The sequence below is a fragment of the Brugia malayi genome, assembly GCF_000002995.4.
Source record: "Brugia malayi strain FR3 genome assembly, contig: Bm_v4_Chr2_contig_001, whole genome shotgun sequence".
In the NCBI taxonomy this organism is placed as follows: domain Eukaryota; kingdom Metazoa; phylum Nematoda; class Chromadorea; order Rhabditida; family Onchocercidae; genus Brugia; species Brugia malayi.
In genome coordinates this window covers 757001-777498 of record NW_025062476.1, presented here as the reverse complement: position 1 = coordinate 777498, position 20498 = coordinate 757001, and the positions used below count along the sequence as shown (strand labels likewise).

The 20498-nt window shown below is 19.7% G+C and overlaps 2 protein-coding genes across 2 annotated transcripts; both read left to right on the top strand.

The window, feature by feature from the left end:
• Nucleotides 1–6740: 6740 nt before the first annotated feature.
• Bm11660 (Uncharacterized protein) lies at nucleotides 6741–13998 on the top strand (the record flags this gene model as incomplete). The annotated part of the gene is made up of 6 exons (XM_043077993.1): nucleotides 6741–6957; nucleotides 10054–10288; nucleotides 10946–11116; nucleotides 11328–11508; nucleotides 12632–12763; nucleotides 13897–13998. The coding sequence occupies 6 exons, from the start codon at nucleotides 6741–6743 to the stop codon at nucleotides 13996–13998; spliced, it is 1038 nt and encodes a 345-aa protein (XP_042933927.1).
• A 462-nt stretch (nucleotides 13999–14460) lies between these two features.
• On the top strand, nucleotides 14461–19605 carry Bm8768 (Uncharacterized protein; the record flags this gene model as incomplete). Its single annotated transcript, XM_043077992.1, has 9 exons — nucleotides 14461–14463; nucleotides 15338–15466; nucleotides 15948–16038; nucleotides 16511–16647; nucleotides 16774–16971; nucleotides 17492–17551; nucleotides 17907–18043; nucleotides 18696–18851; nucleotides 19293–19605. The coding sequence occupies 9 exons, from the start codon at nucleotides 14461–14463 to the stop codon at nucleotides 19603–19605; spliced, it is 1224 nt and encodes a 407-aa protein (XP_042933926.1).
• Between the last annotated feature and the right edge of the window lie 893 nt (nucleotides 19606–20498).

The following is a 20498-nucleotide window of genomic DNA, read 5'->3' as shown; positions in this document are numbered from 1 at the left end:
AAAAAATTCTATTGAAATCATAAAAATGATAGCAAAATAAAAAGAAAAAAATATTTTATCGATGTTTGTAAATAATTAACATAATATCATAATGTATAATTTGAATTACTTTTTAATTTTAGTTTTTAATTTTATTATTCAAAAATTCTTCCAATTTTTAATTTATATTCTTCTTATTTATTCGCATAAATTATGATTGAATTTTATGAAAAAAAATCTTCAAATTTTGCATTTTTTTACAAACATAATTACCAAAATAATTAAATTCATTTAAAAAAAAAAAAAAAAAAAAAATTAATAAAACAAAAAATTAAACAAATTTAATATATTATTAAAAATTGAAAAATTGAACAAATTTATTAATTATAAAACAAAAGAAATAAGCAAAAATGTTTTTATTAGTTTTTATTCAATAACTAATAAAAGTTTATTTTTTTAAATCACTAAGAAAATTTAAATTTACACTTCCATTCATTCATTCATTTTTTTTTATAAAAAATCCTTTATAGCATTTATATTTGATAAAATTAAAAAAATTTTTCCTTTCCTTTCTTTCCTTTTCTTCCTAAAGACAAAATCAATATGATATGTGTTTGGTTGATGGTACAAATACGCCTATATCATTTTTAAAATTTCTACAGCCATTGATTTCTCTATTGTCAAATAGCGCCATCATAGTTTTCCATTAAATTTCTGTTCGTCTTTTCTCTCTCTCTCTCTCTCTTCCTCTCCCTCTCTCTCTCTCTCATCTTTCTTCTTTACTGAAAATTCCATAACTTTTCCAATGTTTTAAAATTCTTACAACCATTATTACATTATCAATTATAAATTCATGTATACATACTAATTCATAAAATCAAATATGTGTGTATGTGTGTGTGTGTGTGTGTGTGTGTGTGTGTGTGTGTGTGTGTGTGTGTGTGTGTGTGTGTGTGTGTGTGTGTGTGTGTGTGTGTGTGTGTGTGTCATATTTTATTGCATGTATGTGTATGTGTGCATTGTGTGCGTAATGTATTACTGCATTACCTGTGCGTGTGTGTATATGTGCGGCCATGTGTGTGTGTATGTATGTACCGATATATTATCGCTTGTATGTATGTGTGTCTATGCATGTGTATGTGTGCATGTATGTATGTGTACGACATCGATTTCACTTCATTTTTTTTTTTTTTTTTCATACTTCAAGGTGACGAGGGAGAGAGAGAGAGGTATTTTTGTGGGAGAGAGAGAGAGAGGGAGAGAGAGGTATTTTTGTGGGAGAGAGAGAGGGGGAGAGAGAGAGGGAGAGAGAGGTATTTTTGTGGGAGTGGAAATTTCAAGTAACTTTTTCCCTTCACAATGTAATGTGATAAAGTAGGAATGAATAATTTCTAGCATTCATTATTATTTGCTATTAAACCTTTTCTCATTTTACCTCTCTTCTCTTTCATCTTTTCCATTCTCTCATTTTTGACCTTTCTACTCTTTCAATTTTGACCTTTTCAATTGTGACCTCTTCTCATACATCCATCATCTTTCAACTCTTCTCTCATACCTTAAATTCTAACTCATTTTACCTGCTCATCACAACCTTCAATCTCTCTCTCCCTCCCTCCCTCTCTCTCTCTCTCTTCCCCTCTCTCCCTCTCTCTCTCTTCCCCTCTCTCCCTCTCTCTCTCTCCCTCTCTCTCTCATTTCCTCAATTTGCACCTTTGTCATTATCTTCTCAAATTCATTCTTCTTCCATTTACCTTTTCAACTTTTTGCAAACTCATTTATTTACCCTTTTTTTTTTTGAATTTTTTCATTAAAAAGTATTCAATTTACGATTTTTAATCATTGAATTTTAGAATTTACTCTTTTTTTTATTTTTTTAAATTTTATTTTTCATTAAAATATTCAAATTATAATATTTTGTTTAATTTACAAAAAAAAAAAAAAAAACTCCTAAAAAAAATCAAAAAGTTTCTTTTTTCTGAAATAAAATAAAATTTATACTTTTTTTGTTAAGAAAACAATTAACTAACAAAAAAAAAAAAAAAACTTTGCAATACAAATTTTACATTTGCTATTCTTTCTCTTATTTTTAAATAAAAATTTTCAATTTTTATTTTTTTATAATTTGTTTAATTAATTAATGATTACCTTGGTGAATTCATTAGGACATATTTTATGTTTTTATTTTCATTTTTGCTTTTCTTTTTCTTTTATTTTTGAAAAAGAAAAGGAAAGAATAATGAAATATTTATTCAATTATTGAGAAAAAAAGGAACATAGGTAGAATAAAAGTTTAAATATAAAATTAAAAAATTAAAAACAACAATTAATCATATCTGATATGATTGTATTTAAATTTAAAATATTACTAAAAATTTTGCATTAAATGAAAATGTTCCTTTATTTTTTTTTTCTGAACTGATTAGAAAAATTGAAATTAATTTAAAAAAAAATAAATAATTTAAGAATTAAATAATAAAAAATTTTTGGGAATCAAATAGAATAATAATAAAAAAATTGAATAATAATAATAAAGAAATTAAATAATAATAATAATAATAATAGTAATAAAGAAATTAAATAATAATAACAATAAAGAAATTAAATAATAATAATAATAATAAAGAAATTAAATAATAATAACAATAAAGAAATTAAATAATAATAATAGTAAAGAAATTAAATAATAATAATAAAGAAATTAAATAATAATAATAAGTTCGTTTTTTCTTTTTTTAATATTAATATAATAACAAATGCATATTGAAATAATATTTTTACCTAATGATGTTTATTTTATGATTGTAACAATTTAATTAATAATTGAAAATAGAATTTTCAATAGAATTTGAAAATAGAATTTTCAACTATTAATTTTGCTTCTCTCAAAATTATTCAAAACATTTGTCTCTTCCATTAATTATAGTTATTCGTAGTGTTACGAAAATTTCTAATAGTTTGAAAAATTATAAATAATAAATGAAAATTTGAAATGAAATTATTTTCTACATTTTAAAAAAAAAAATAATTTTATAAATTAACAAAATTTATTAATTCCTTTTTTTTTTCTGTTTTTTTGTTTTAATGCTTTATATTATTTGTAAAATATTTACATTAATTTACTTTTGTTAGAAACTGAATGACATTTATTATAAAATTTTATATTAAATAAAAGAATTTTATTGCACATATATATATTTTATACATTCTTTAATATTATACATAATTTTAATTTTATTTCTAATTCTAGTTGGATAGTTCAAATTTCAATTTTAGTTTATTCTAAATTCTATTTCTGGTTGACAGATGAAATTTTAATTCTAGTTCTAGTTGTATAGTTCAAATTTCTATTCTAGCTCATTCTAAATTCTAGTTCTAGTTGTATAGTTCAAATTTCTATTCTAGCTCATTCTAAATTCTAGTTCTAGTTGTGTAGTTCAAAATTTTTTCAGTTAATTAAATTAATTCAATTGAAATGTAAATTACAAATATTACAAATTACAAATATAATTGACTGCAGCATAACAAATTATTCTATTATACATAAAAAAAAAAATTAAAAAATTAAGAATTAAAGAGGAAATCAACAAATAATACTTCAATATTTGTTTTAAATTAATTTTTAAAAAGTTAATTTAAAAATGTTAAATTGGAGAGTAAGTAATGATTGTTTGTAATGTAAGATGGGTTGTGCACACACAGACATGGATGAGTCATCAGCACTGTGTCAACCTGTCATCCTCTCCACTTATAGCTGCTATTTTGTTGTCACATCATCGCTATCATTGTTGTTTACAGCGGTTAATGTGACAAGTGCATCATTTTTTTTTTTTTTTTTTTCTTTACCTGTAATTTTGTTAACGATATTTTCTAATTTTCACTGATAATTGTTAACATTTTAATTTTTACTCTTATCATTATGATCATTATCAGTATGATGATTATTCTTTATTATTAATTATTAATTTTTACTCTTATCATTATGATCATTATCAGTATGATGATTATTCTTTATTATTAATTATTAATTTTACTCTTATCATTATGACCATTATCAGTATGATGATTATTCTTTATTATTAATTTTTACTCTTATCATTATGATCATTATCAGTATGATGATTATTCTTTATTATTAATTATTAATTTTTACTCTTATCATTATGACCATTATCAGTATGATGATTATTCTTTATTATTAATTATTAATTTTACTCTTATCATTATGATCATTATCAGTATGATGATTATTCTTTATTATTAATTAGATTTATTGTAATTAATAATTAGCATAACAAAATTAATAAATAAATAAATATGACATACCTAAATATATTGTAACTTTATATTAGCAGTAGTAAATGCAAAAAATTAAACAGTACTATTAATAATTATTCTATTTTAATTTGTAAATGAATACTTTTCAAAAAAATTAAACAATTTTATCGCTTCTAAGAAAAGTGATTGAATTGTTTGATTGAAATGATAACAAAAATAATCATTGATTAGTTTCGATTTTGTTAAAATGTGAACTGATAAATAATGATTGAGTGATTATTGATTTATTGATTATTGCTGGCTAAGTGCGAAATGATAACAAAAGATAATTTGCAGAAGCAATCCTTTTTAATTTAATTTAATTTAATTTAAACAATTTTATTTTGAATATCATTAACTATACATGAAAATATTAAATATGAAAATTGTATTAAAACGTCATTTTGATTAATTTTTCATCGATATATCTAATATATTTTATTAAAAAGAAGAAAAAAAGAGAGAAATGTTATTTTGAAATTAAATATTTGACAAAAATTTTAGTTTAGTAAAAAAAAAGAAAATTTAATAGAAAAATAATTAATTTAATTGAAGATAAAAAAAGAGGAGAAAAATAATAGAAAAATGATAAATGATAATAAGAAAAATAATTTATCGTTGTTTATTAGTAATATTAATGATGATAATTATCATTTCCAATTAAATATTTTAATTTATAGTTATAAAAATGACAAACAATAATTACTATTTTAAAATATAATAAATATGATGATGATAAATGATTTTTGCATTAAAAATGATTAGAATTGTTATGAAGAATATTTTTATTAGTGATAGCAATGATAATTTTTTGATGATGATAATCATTATCATGATAATATCACTATATGCTAAATTTATTTATAAGAATATAATGATTATTTATGATAATAATGATAATAATCATTACGATAATAATGATTACCATGGTATTTTGATAGACTAATTTGGCAAAATTTATATATTAAATTTAAGTATAAAAATTATTTTTGTTACTAGCAATAAACAAATATATTTATAATAGTATTAGCGATGATAAATTAATTAATTAATACGAAATATATACATTAAACATATAAAAATAACAATTCTAATAAATTTTAATTAAATTAATTCAAAATCGAATTATCTATTATTTCAGATAAAAAAAAGATTAAAAAAAAAGTAAAACGAATGATTGAATCAGCGTTATTTTTATTTATTCATTTTCTTTCCAAATGCATTCTCTAATTTTTTTCTGCAAAAGGAAAAAAAAATATTTTCTTTTAAAATGTATTTTTTTTTTTTTTTTTTAGATTTAAATTTAAAATTTTATTTTAGCAATAAAATAATCAAATTCTTCTTATTATTTTTTTCTTTTTTTTTTTTAAACTAATCAAAGAAAAAAAATTTTTTTTTTTTTTGAAATTTGATTATTTCAATCAAAATTATTTATTTTATTAGTTATTAATTTCTGTCATTTTTTCTTTTTTTTTTTTTGTTGTTGTTGAATCGAACATTTTTATTAGTATTACCGTTGCTATGGTAATTATAATCAATATATTTATGATTAAATAAAAGTATTTATTAGTTTGTTTTGTACAATTATCAATATTATATAAATTTTTGAATCTTTTGAAGAAATTCTTATCAAATTTTATAATTTTTTTTTTTCTTCAACATGTATTTTTATTTATTTTGTTTTGTTTATTATGTACTTATTTATTAATTATTAACTAATTAATTTATTTTATTTACTTTTTTACTGTGTATTTGTTCATTAATTATTAATTCATTTGTTTTATTTATTTTTTTATTATGTATTTATTCATTAATTATTACTTAATTAATTTATTTTATTTACTTTATTATTGCGTATTTGTTTATTAATTTATTTTATTTACTTTTTTGTTATGTATGTGTTTATTAATTATTAATTCATTAATTTATTTATTTCATTTACTTTTTTATTGTGTATTTATTCATCGATTATTAATTTATTAATTATTAAATTGAATAATTATACAAATTACATCGATTTCAGGTTAATAGCAACTAATTATTATTATTACTACTATTATTACAATCCGCTAACAACAATTTTTAAATAGCATTTTTAAAAAAAAAAAATAAAATTTTTTTTTCTCCATTAAAATATTAATGATATATTATCAATTTTGGATTAATTCCTACTGCTCTTTACGTCTATTCAAAATCGTATTTCAATTTCTGAATGTCTAACAGGAAAGCATTTATTTGGAAAATTGAATCGTTTAAATATTGCTATTATTACTATTTGTTCTGATTATTATTCATAAGCAAACCTAATCAATCATTCATAAGCAAATAATCACGATAAATAACGATTATTACTGATTTTCTTACTATTATTACTATTATTATTACTATTATTACTACTATTACTACTACTACTACAACTACTTGTCACCATTATTATTATTATTATTATGACATTATACATGTCAACTGATGCAATTGATGCATATAGTATTGCAACATTAGCTGGTGCGCCATATGCGCAATTGTTATCACAATCATTGATTACTTGGCCATTAATATTTGTCCTATTTACCTTACCAGCAGCAAATTTACTTATCAATTTAGGCCATGTTTCGGGTGCTGGACCTGTGCTAACATTTGCTCGTATTGCACCAATTGCATCCGGTAATTTAATACTTAAAAATAATTAATAAATTAGTTTGGTTTTCATTTTTACTTTTTCTAAATGATAAGTTAATACAATATACTTATTAAAGTTTCTGATATAAATTAGTTATAATTATATTTATCGTTTTCTTTTTTTTTTTTTTTCTCTCTCTCTCTCTCTTTCTCTTTGTTTTCATCTTTTTCTCTTATTTTGAAATTAATAATTTTGCTTTTTTTTTTCTTCTCACATAGGAAATATATAAAGGAAATTAAATTAATTACAATTTTTCTTTTTTTTAACATCACTGAATGGATTAGATGGTTTTAATACTATTTTTTCATTTTATTTTTCTCTTTTTTTTATCATTCATTCCAATTTCTCATTTTTCTTTTCTTTTTTTTTCTTTTTCTCTCCCTTTCTCTTTTTAATTTAATCAACATTTCTTCTTCATTTCTTTCTCTTTTCATCAATAATAATAATAATAATAATTTTTTGCTCTTTTATAATTTTATCAATTCAATTTTGCTTTTTTACATTTCAATCGATGATTTTATGAGTAAATTTAAGTTTTTAAAAAAAGAAAATGACAAAGTAAAACTTTCCTTTTAAATTATTTTTTTTTTTTTTTAAATTCAACCATTCTATAATAGCAAAATTAATTGTTTTATTACTTAAAACAAAAAAAGGAGGAAATATTCATTAGAAAAATAATTATTGAAATTTATATCAAATAATAAAGTGTTAAAATTTTAGTGATAAAATTTGATAAACAAAAAAATAAATAAACAAATACAAAAAAAAAACAAGGCTGGTCTTTCTATTCTTTTATAATTTAAATAATTATTCAAAAAAAAAGAAAAGAAAAGAAACAAAAAATAAAAATAGGAGCCATTAAAGTAAATTAATTTTTATAATTACTTAAATCTTTCTTTTTTTTAATTTCCTATTATTTTATAATTATTTAATTAATTAAGTATCATTTGCAATTTCCGTATAGTTTAACTTTTAAATTTTCAGTAAAATTTTTTCTTAAATAAGTAAAAAAGAAAAAGGAAAGAGAGAGAGAGAGAGAGAGTGTTCATTAAAATAAAAATAATGAAATTTAAAATGAAAAGGGAAAGAAAACGAATGAATAAAACAAAAAAGAAAGGAAAGAAAAATGAGAGAATAAAATTAAGCAAAATTTTTTGGATAATTTAAAAACAAAAATTTTAAAGATAGAATGTGAAATGAAAAATGATAAAATAATGAATGTACATAGAAGGAAAAGAATTTTTTTTTTTTTTAAAAAGAAATGAAATGAAAATTTTTTTTTTAATTACAGATTAAATTTTGTTTCGAAATAAAAAAAAAAAAAAAGAAAGAAAGAAATGAATCAAAAAAAGTTAAAAATTCTGTAATAAAAGAAATCAAAAGTTAAAGTTTAGAAATGTTTGTAATGAAATAAAAATGAAAAAAAAAAAAATGAAAATTTAATGTTTAAAGAAAAAAAAAAAGTAATATTTATTATCAAAAAAGAAAAAAAAAATTAATTATATTTGCAATATTTTTTTTTTCTCTAATAATTATCAAAAAAAAAAAACTTAAATATATTTCATTTCCATTTTTTATTTAAATTATATTTGATTTAATTTCTCTTTTTTTTTCTTCATTTTTTTTTCTCTTTTCATTTATTTATTAATATAACGAATTGGAAAGAAAGAAAGAAGGAAAAAAATTGTGGAAAAAAAAAATTTGTTAAAATTAATAATCGTAATTTTTTAACATAAATTAATTAAAATACTATGATTACTTACTTACTTATTAATGACATATTGAATGAAATAATAAAAATAAACTGAAATAATCGTAACAGCAATAATTGTAATTTATTTATTTATATATTTAAATAATTATTTAATTATAATACATAGAAATGCATTTAAGTATTCACATTTAATACTTAAATGTTTTAAAAATATATAAGAATTTTAAAAATAATATTACACATTTAATACTTAAATGTTTTAGAAATATATAAAAATTTTAAAAATAATATTACACATTTAATACTTAAATGTTTTAAAAATATATAAAAATTTTAATAGGAATTTTAAAAATAATATTACACAATTAAGTAATTTCAAACAAAAAATAATAATGGAATTTTCATGACAAATTTGATATTTGTGTAAAAATAAGTTAATGTGAAAAGATACTGAATAAATAATAGCAAATTTAATTACAATACAGTTTATTATTAAATTATATAATTTTAATTTTAAAAGTGAAACAAAAAAAAAACAATTATTAATTATATAATTTTAATTTTAAAAGTAAAAAGAAACTATTAAAATTATTAATTAATTATGTAATTCTTCATCATCATCATCACCATCCTTCTCTTCTATCCTAATTAATTATCACAATTAGTAGTAAAAAAAATAAAAATAAAGCAGGTAGAATTTTGAAAATAATTATTTAAAAAAAATAATTAAATAAGCATTATTTAATTAATTGATTTCTTTTATCTTTTTCAGCATTTTATAAAATTAATAAATGAATAAGCAAATAAATAAATATATGTGCCAGTTTATTTTTGGAAATTTTCACTAATTAATTAATTTCATTTCTTTTATCTTTTCAGTATTTTGTAATGTTAATCAAATAAATAAATAAACATATATGCTAGGAAATTTTTTTTTTCTTTTTTTGAAATTCTCACCAATTAATTAATTTTATTCCTTTTATCTTTTCAGCACTAAATAAAGAAATGAATTAATTAAATAAATATATATGTTAGGAAATTAATTTTTCAAAATATGTTAGTTTTAAAAAATTTAATCATTATAGATATCTTTTTTCATTTATTTTTCTTTTGCTCCTTTTACTAATTAATTATCATCATTAATTAAAATTAATTTTTCAAAATAAGTTAGTTTTAAAAAATTTAATACATTATAGATGTCATCTTTCATTTATTTTTCTTTTGCTCCTTTTACTAATTAATTATCATCATTAATTAAAATTAATTTTTCAAAATAAGTTTTAAAAAATTTAATTACCATTTATATATATATCATTTTACTTATTTTTTGCTCCTTTTACTAATTAATTACCATCATTAATTAAAGGTATCGGTTGGGCACTTACCTGGTTAGCTGGTGAACGATTATTCATTCGATCATTAACAGCTGCTCAAAATTTCATTTATATTTTTGCATCGATACGTAAACGTTTGGATTGGGCAATTGATTGTGATCATAGTTACAACGATCATTTATGTGTGAATTTATTACGAATTAATATTTCACATAGTAAAACAACACATCAGCCAGATAATAATTGGCCAGCACAACAATTTAACAAGTTTGCAATTTAGTTGTTTATTTATTTATTTTTAAAAAAAGAATGCTAACTTTTTAATTTTTATATTTATTTATATTAAATTTATTATAGGTTTTTTTCTTTTTAAATTTGTTATAGGTCTTTTTTTTTAATTTATTATAAGTTTCTGCTTAAATTTATTATAGGTTTTTTTAAAATTTAAAATTTATAGATTTCTGCTTAAAAATTTATTATGGGTTTTTTTAAATTTATTATAGATTTTTTTTAAAATTTATTATAGGTTTTTTTTTAAATTTATTATAGGTTTCTTACTTCATCAAAAAAAAAAAGGAAAAAAAAAACGTTTATTTGCTTTATTTGAATTAAAATTATTAAAAGAAAAAAAAAAAAGTAAAACAGATTATTATTGCTTATTTAATTCAACTAAAATGAATGCAACTTAATAAATGAATAAATTGATTAATTGACGAAGAAATAAATTAAATTCAATTGAAATGAATGGAAAATTAATAAAATAATTGAATAAATAAGTAAATCAAATTAAATGAATAAAATAAATAAATAAATCAATTAATTAATTAATTGATTATTATGATAAAATCGATAAATGATGAAAATAAGCATATCAAAAAAATAAAATAAAATAATTATTAATCATATGCATTTTTTTTTTTTTAGATATGGAATTCGACAATTACCACATTATACAAATTTATCCAGTTGGGTACCAAATGAATGGTACTTTGAAGATCCAAATGTTATGAGAAAATTTTCAATTGAATTTCCAGTTTTCTCACTTAGCTTTGCACATATTTTAATTTGGCTAATATTATTTTTAATTGTAAAAAAGTATGCTATATATTAAAAATTTTTTTAGCTTTAAAATTTAAATTTAGAATTTTAAAGAAAAATGTTTATAGAAAAAAATTTTTAATATTTTTCAACAATAGCAGGAAAAAAAAAAAGAGAAAAAAAGAAAAATTTTATGATTCAGAAATTTATCATTTTTTTTTTGTTGGTTTTTTCATTTTTATTTATTTATTTATTTTTATTTTTGAAGGTATGGTACTAATCCAGGATGGTTTCTTGCACGATTTTGTTTACTACTACCATTAGCTCTATGTACGATTTTAATTTCCGGTCTTACAATATTTGGTTTTTCATTTAGTAAAAGTAATGAACGTGAAATTGCACCGGAAAATATCGAAAAATATCCATTTCAGTATTTTTCTGAAATTCATGTAAGTATTCAAATTTTTATTTATTTATTTTTTCTTATTTTGCACATTTCAATATTTTTCTGAAATTTAAATTTCTTTCTATTTTAATCATTTCAATATTTTTGTAAAATTTTTTTTTTTTTTTTTTTTTTGTTTTGCTTTATTGAATATATTTCAAGAAAAAAAAAAACAAAAAACTCTTTCTAACATTTTGAAAATTTCGAAGTTATTTTTAAAGCTCTCATTTTTGTAATTAATAATACTTTTGTTCAAAAAAATAAATAAATAGCAGAAAAAAAAGAAAGTAAAATAAAGAAATATCATTTCAAATTATCAAGGAAAAATTTTTTTTTAAAAAAAAAAAAATCACCCAATTTTTAGTGTAGTGAAAAACTATTTTCAAATAAATCTTTATTGTAATTATCATTAATTCTGATCGAAAATAAGAATTAAATTTTTTTTACTAATTCATTGAAAATTTTCAATCCTTTTTTTGTTCGAGAAATATAATTAAGCTTTAGAACAAAAAGAAATGAAATGTTTAGATTAACATTAAAAAATTTAACAAAATACTTTATTGAATACTCAATAAACAAAAAAAAAAAAAAAAACGAATTAAATTTAAATTTTCAAATTTAATTTAATAGTTTCCTTTTTTTTTTGCATAAAATTTCACTCATTGTTTATCTATTAATTGGTAGGCTTAATTAATTGACTAATTAACTGATTAACTTAATGATAAAACAAACATTTCAGCTTTGTGAGTGAAAATTAAACTCATCATTCATTTGCAATAAAATTTAATTCATAAATTAACATTTAGTGAAATTTAAGTAATTATTTGATATAATTGATTAATCATTTTAAATTTAGCAATTTTTTCATTTCCATTTTTTATTTTCATTATTATTTTCATACATTTAATGATAAAATAATGCAATTATAAATTCCTGTCATAATTAATTTATATGGAATGCATATTTTAATTTTTTTTACTAAATATAAAAAATGCATATTTTAATTTTCTTTTATTAGAAAAAAATGAAAGAAAAAAAAAGTTTAGAATTAATTTAAAAAAGAAAAAAAAAAGGAAAAAACTGAATTTAATAAAATGTAATTTCTTTGTTTTTAAAATTATTTTTAGGGCTTCTTTCGTACAACAATTGCTTTAATGGATTATTCATCAGCTTTTACGGGAATTTTAATATTTGCATCAAGTCGTATACAAACTGGGAATATGCCAATGAATACTTTAGCGCTTCTTGCGGCTCAATTAGTTATGCATAAACCATTTTTGTTTCCTTTTACTATGTGTTATTATTTAGTAAATAAATTAGTAAAATATAAAATTTTGCATAATAAATTGGATATTTTCACCTTTTTGCTATGAGCGTAAAGAGAGAATTCATTGAATTAATTTATTTGTTTAAATTAATTAATTAATTCATTTACTTATTTATTTTTTCATTTTTTAATTGCTTTTTTAAATTGTTGTTAACAAATGATGATTTACAATAAACAAAATGTGAAAATTAGAAGGATTAATAATTGGTCAAATAATTTGAACTTCATGACTTTTATTATTCAATTATTGAATTATAAAATAAATAGTAAAATTTGGCGAATACTTTTGAATTTATAATTTTTGGTTGATAATAATAATAATAATCAGTAATAGTAATAATAATAACAATAATAATAGTAATAATAATAATAATAGCAACAATGATAATAATAATAATAATAATAATAATAATAATAATAATAATGATAATAATAGCAATAATGATAATATTAATAATAATAATAATAATCATAATAATAATAATAGTAATAATAATAGTAATAATGATAATAATAGCAATAATGATGGTAATAATAATAATAATAATGATAATAATAGCAATAATGATGGTAATAATAATAATAATAATAATAATAATAATAATAGAAGTAATTTTTGTAATATTATTAGATCGAACAAATGAATCATTCATATAAGCGAAAATGTTGATAACAATTTAAAAAAAAAAAAATGGTAGCAAAAATGTTGTGATAATATTTTAAAATAGAAATGACACATTTGAGAATGTTGTGATAATATCTTTGGAAAAATTACCATATGCGAGGATGATTTATATGAGATTACATTTAATAAAATGGCATTTCCATTTTTTTTTTAATTTTTTTTTTTTTAAAATTTTTTAATTTATAAAAATATTAAATAGGTGTGAATGTATGCAGAAATGATAAAAAATATTTTATAATTTTGCTTAAGAAATAAAATACATAATTAATGATTGCTTATTAATTAGAAGAAAAGTTTTATTTAAAAAAATAATAATTAAATAGCTAATCTTTACAAACAAAAATTTATTTTAATTAAATTTTAATTTTTGTATATTTCAGTTACCACCAACATTTTTTTACGTTTTGAGGGATGGTTGCAATGGTCATTTAGCAAATGTACAACCTGCTTATGATAGTTATGCGGCTACTGGTTTGTTTTAAAATTTAAATTAATTATATTCAATTGAATCGTCTCTAAAATTTTTTGAAAGTTTTATACTTATCTGTAAGAAATAATAATTCAAATTATGCAAATTTAATCATGAAAAGTTTATAGTAGAAGAATTAGATCTCATTTTTTATAAATATATTTGCTTAATTTATATGATAAACTTCTCGAGAATAAAAAAAAAAAAAAAAAAAAGAATTGATGAAGCATTTTAAATTTGCAAAAATATCAATTGAAATTATCAAGAAATTTGTTTTTTCTTTTTGCAAATTGAGTCTCTTTTTTTGCTTCCAACTTATTAAGCCTTAAAATAAGTTTAATTAATTAATTAATTAATTTCATATGAAACATTTTCGTTTGATACGGCTGCGGCATGTTTTGCAACAATTACTGGTGGACCAATTTGGGCTATTATATATTATACTGCCAATTTTCTTTATACTTGTATTGGGCCTATGGTTTGTATAACAAATTCATTCATTTGAAATTTATTTAATAAAATAAATTTTTTTTTTATAAAATTTTCTAACAATAATAAAGTCAAGAAATTGCAAGAAAAAAACATTAAAATATGAGCTAAAATATTAATAAGTTATGTTATACAAAAGGAAAAATTTTTGTTTATTATACAAAAACATTTGATTAAAATATGTATGCAAAAATTTTGCATAGAAATGAATAAATTTTTAAATATTGGATAATTATTAAAATTCTAACAACATTTAAATTGTTAACTAAGTATAGCAGAAGAAAAATAAAGATGCTAAAAGTTAAGGTTTAATTGTTTAAATTAAGTTCATTTACTTTAAAATATCACAATAAAGTAATGAGCACCAATTACTTTACTCATCATTCTTTAAATTTGATACTGTAATTAAATTTTTGTTTCAACAAATTTAATTATCATTATCATGTGATACAATTACTATCATTTGCTGATAAAAAACAAAAATTATTGAGTAACCTGAAAAAATTCAAGTATTTCTTGTCTGAAATAATTTAAGTATTCTAATGATTCTAAAATAATTGAAATAATTAATCTCAGTGATGAAACAGTTTAAGTAAGATCATATATTGCACCATAAATAAAAGAATACATTATAGTACTTTATTACTTTTAAATAATATTTTAAATATTATTATACCGTACCTTAATACACAAAATAAGCCATGCCACACTACCGTATCATCATATTACCGTAATGCAGATACGATTGTGGTATAGTATTACGGTATGCTACCGTAATATAATATTATCGAATATTTAATCACATTTATTATTAATTATTATTTATTTAATATTTATTAATAATTATTATTTATTTATTTTAGATTATACTTTTGACATTCATTTACAATTCATTCGCAGAGCAATTTGCATTTGTGGAACGATTTCGGACACTTTTATTAGCTCTGATATGTGTTGTATTTGCTACAACAGGTCTTCTACTTTGTATGCCTGTTAGTATTATTATTATTATTATTATTATTATTATTATTATTATTATTATTATTATTATTATTATTATTTAAAATGATTTTCTTATTTTTTTGATTTTTTAATCTTTATTAATGAAAAATTATTAATGTAATACAATGTAGTAAATAATTACTTAATTACCACATATAGCGCTAATTATATTATAATTAACATTTTATTTGTTAACTTCTTTTTTTTTTTTTTTTAAATCTTATCCTTAATATATGCTTTGTTAAGTTATTTTATAATTATATTATTGGTATTTTGATAATTTTTTTTTTTTCAAAATTTATTAATGCGATATAATCTTTTCAAAAATAGTTTAACGGAAATTTAATTTTTATATTTATAAACGGTGAAAAATTTATCTTTAAGAGATATAATAAATAATTCGTAGTGTTTTTTTTTTCTTTTTTTCTTTTTTTTTAAATAACAAAATGTATATTTTTGCAATATTTTAAGATGGGTACGTCATTTTCTACTTTATTACAATACGTTTCACAATCATCAATCACGCAATTATTTCTTTTTATTACTGTTTTCTTTATTTATGGTAAGTTTTTTCTTCTTTAATGTTAAAATTTTAAATTATCACTTGAAATTTATAGCAATTTTTTTCACCGTTACTTAAAATATGACTCATATAGCAAATTTAAATTATCAATAGTATCAGTCAATTATTCTTCTAATATTTTTTTTTTTTTTTTTGGAAATTTTGAAGGAAATTAAGAAATTATTACTATTGTTATTCAATTAAGATGAAATAATGATTATAGTATCTACAATTAGATGACAATACAGTTGACAATTTGTAAATTGAAATGAAAAATTATTTCATGGAAAATTTGAATATATATGTAATATTTTAATAGCGAAAAATTAGCAAACTTATTTTACTAATAAATTCTATTTTAAATTAATAAATTCCACTTTTTCATTGTATCATTGAATTGTTGTATAAATGATCAAAATTGCAAAAATTAATTTAAAAATTAAATTTAAAATTAATTGAAATGATTTATTAGGATGGTATAATTTGGATAATGATGTACGGATAATGATAAATACCAGCAATAATCGTTCACTGATAGCATTTTTGCTTGGCTCAACAAGTCCTCTATATACTATTTTACTATTTACATCTGTACCAGCACTTCTTGTGGTATTATTTATTATTTTTGAAATTATTACTTAAATAATTAAAAAGAATTGATCAAATTTTTCAAATAATAGAACAATTAAATGATCATTTTAAATTTCAAATTTTAATTTAATATTCAAATTTTAGGCAAAATTAGTAAGTGTATTTGATTTGCTAATTAGTGGAATGGATATTGAAAAGCATATTGACTATGGTACAGCATTTATATCATCATCTAAAATATTAAATCGATTCTTTGGATATTTGATTTTACTTGGACCAACAGCAATTATTACCATTTTTGCATCTGTTTCATTTTATATCAATGTTATTCTATATAGAATGGTAATAATTTGATTGATTTAAAAAAAAAAAAATTAAAACTTAATTTGAAGCATTTTCAGTTTGAAAAATTTTGATTATGTCATTTTGATTAGATGTATATTTTCAGAGGTTTAAATTTTGTCCTAAATTTCTTTAAATGTAAATAAAAAGACTCAAATTGTTTTTTTTTTTCTTTTTTGCTAGCTTTTATTGCAAAAATTTTTTTGTTGATCTGATAGTTGATCTAATAATGATTTAGTTGATCTGATAATGATCAATTTACAATTGAAATTATAGTATACTGACTTATTTTTACTTGGTTTTTTAATTTCAGTATTGTGGCTTATCTGGTTTTTAATTTAAAATTTTCTTTTGAAAATAAAATTCAATGCATATTTGTATAAAGATATAGCTGATTAATTTATTTCTAAAGCATTCTTCCAAAATTGTTTTATTGTAATTATAATTACAATTGTGCAATTTAATTTCATTTTAATTTCAAAGTTAAATTTAAATAAATAATTGCAATTAAATGTTTTAGCCATGGGGTACAATTATGGATGCTACAGCAGACTGGACTTCACATACTTCACTTAGACAGGTAAAAGTTTTTCTTTTTTTTTTTAAACTTTGAAAATGTATTTAAAAAAATAAAAAAAATAAATTTGAATTTATTTTTTTTTTAAATGAAATCATTTTATTAACAAATATTTAACACATATGAAAGAAAAAATTTTTGAAAAGGAAATTTTAATAAAATGAACATTTTGTAAATTGAATTGTTCTATGAGAATTGTTAATATTTTTTAAATTGTTCAACGAGATTTTAAGTTAAAATAAAATTTTGCGCAAAAGAACAGTCAAAAATTAATGATAAAATATAGTCGAATTTGTATATTTGAAATTAAAAAAGACTGCAAAATTTTAAAAAAAAAAGTTTTTTTTTTTCCTTTTAGACGACAAATCCAAAATCAGCGCCGATCTCACATCATCTATTCACCTCTTTTCTCAATATTTCTTATCGAACTGTATTATTTGTCATATTTATTGCTGAAATATTCATTGGAATCATTTTATTTTTCCTTTTTATTGGGTAAAATTTTATTTGTTAAATTTATATTTGATAAATAATTCATTATTATTATTATTATTATTATTATTGTCAATATTATAAAGAATAGTATAGTTTTTTTTTCTTAATTATTATTACTATTGTCAATATTATAAAGAATAGTATAATTTTTTTTTCTTAATTATTATTATCATTGTTATTATTATAAAGAATAGTATAGTTTTTTTCTTAATTATTATTATTGTTATTATTATCATTGTTATTATTATAAAGAATAGTATAGTTTTTTTCTTAATTATTATTATTGTTATTATTATCATTGTTATTATTATAAAGAATAGTATAGTTTTTTTCTTAATTATTATTATTATTATTATTATTATCACTGTTATTATTATAAAGAATAGTATAGTTTTTTTCTTAATTATTATTATTATTATTATTATTATCACTGTTATTATTATAAAGAATAGTATAGTTTTTTTTTTTTTTAAATTAATAATTTTAATTAATATAAGATTAATAATTAATAATTTCTGTAACTATAGATGAAAGTTTTTCAAAAAAAAAAAACAGTGAAATAATGAAATGAAATATTTACATGAAAGTTAAGAATTTGATTCGTAATTTTTCTTTTTCTTTTTTTTTTTTTCATTTAATTTTCAATTTTCAGTAATGTATTTTACATTCGTCTAGCAACTAATAGCGCTAATATAACAGCAGCAGCAGGTAATTTCCGCACTATATTATTTCTCACTCTTCTAACATTCCATATTTTATCATTAATTGAGTTACGTTGGGCATTGAAAAAATGGGATCATTCATCCAGGTTAGTTCAAAGTTTCACTTTTTTTTTTTGCATAAATAAAATAATTCATCGATAAATAATTTTTAACTATGATTATAAAATTATTGCAAAATAGTATGAAATTATTTAAAATTACAGATTAAAAAAAAGAAATGATATTTTTATGATATCATTTTTACCTGCTATTTTTGTAATTATCAATAGTTTGTTAATTATCAGTAGATATTTCCTTTCCTTTTTGAATATCGATTTATTCAAACTCGTAGATTTTTGAGTAATAACAAATAATTGTTAAAAATGATCAATAATAATTGAATAGTTTATGAAAATACATAATATTTATATTTGTTAATATTTTAAAACTTTTAAAATTAATAAATTAAAACGAAAACATCATTAAGCATTATGAATGAATGTTTTTTGTTTATTTGTGTTTTTTTTTTTTCATGAAATTTATTTCAGATTAACAATGTATATAGCAGTTGCAACAATAGAAATGGCTTTTTTAAATGGTTATATGTGGATTGCAGCAGTGAATCATTCCTGGGGTTTAAATTATCAACCATTTTTAGTAATTTTTGTTAACACTTTTATTCGTGGTATTATGATTGCTATTGTGATAGCAATTCGTTGGAATATGGCGGAAATGTCACATCCAACTCGTACACGTGATGCAACCGAAATTTATGATGCGACAGCTGATTTAGACAATGATGCAGATCATGATGATGATATACCAACTATTTATGAAATGCGACGTGATATTTTTACATGAAAATAATTTTTATAAATACATTTCTCTCTTTTTTTTTTTTTTTTTTGAATAACAATTATTTCTGACTTTTATGATGGCTTTTATGACAATTGTTTGTATTAAATTTTAAAAATGAATTAAACTTATTAATTTATACATCAAAAATTATTTGCACTCTACAAATAACAACAAATTTTATAAATTAAACAATTAAATTCATAAAAAATATGTGTTTTAAGCTAAAAAAAGAAATTATACAATTCTTTGTTAGATAATTTTAAAGTTATTTAAGAAAAAGAGAAAAAAATTTGTCAGACGTAATCTTTCATTTTGATAGTGACATCTGACTGGACAACTAACCTAATGAAAGAGCGGCTAAAAGTGATCGAGTGATTGAGTGATAGAGTAACCGAGTGATCGAGTGATTGAGTGATCGAGTGACCGAGTGACTGAGTGGCCAAATGATTGAGTGACTGAACGACCGAGTGACTGATTGACCAAATGATCGGGCGACTGAGTGGAGAGTGACTGAGTGATAGAGTGATTGAATGATTGGGCGACTGAGTGATCAAGCGACCGAGTGACTGAATGATCGACTGACTAAGTGATGAGGCGACCGAGTGGCCGAGTGGCTGATTGACCGAATGACTGAATGATAGAGTGATTGAATGACTAGGCGACTGAGCGATCGAGCGACCGAGTGACCGAGTGACTGATTGACCAATGACTGAGCGGCTGAGTGGTTGGATGCATTTTTTTTTCTGCGTGACTTTTTTTAATGCTTACTTAATTCAAAATAAATCTTATGTGCTTCGATTTTTTTTCCTCAAGAAAAAGGAAAACATTTAACGTATCAGTCCAGTCCAGTTAACTCATACGTGTTAACGTGAAAATAATAGAGATAATAAGTCACT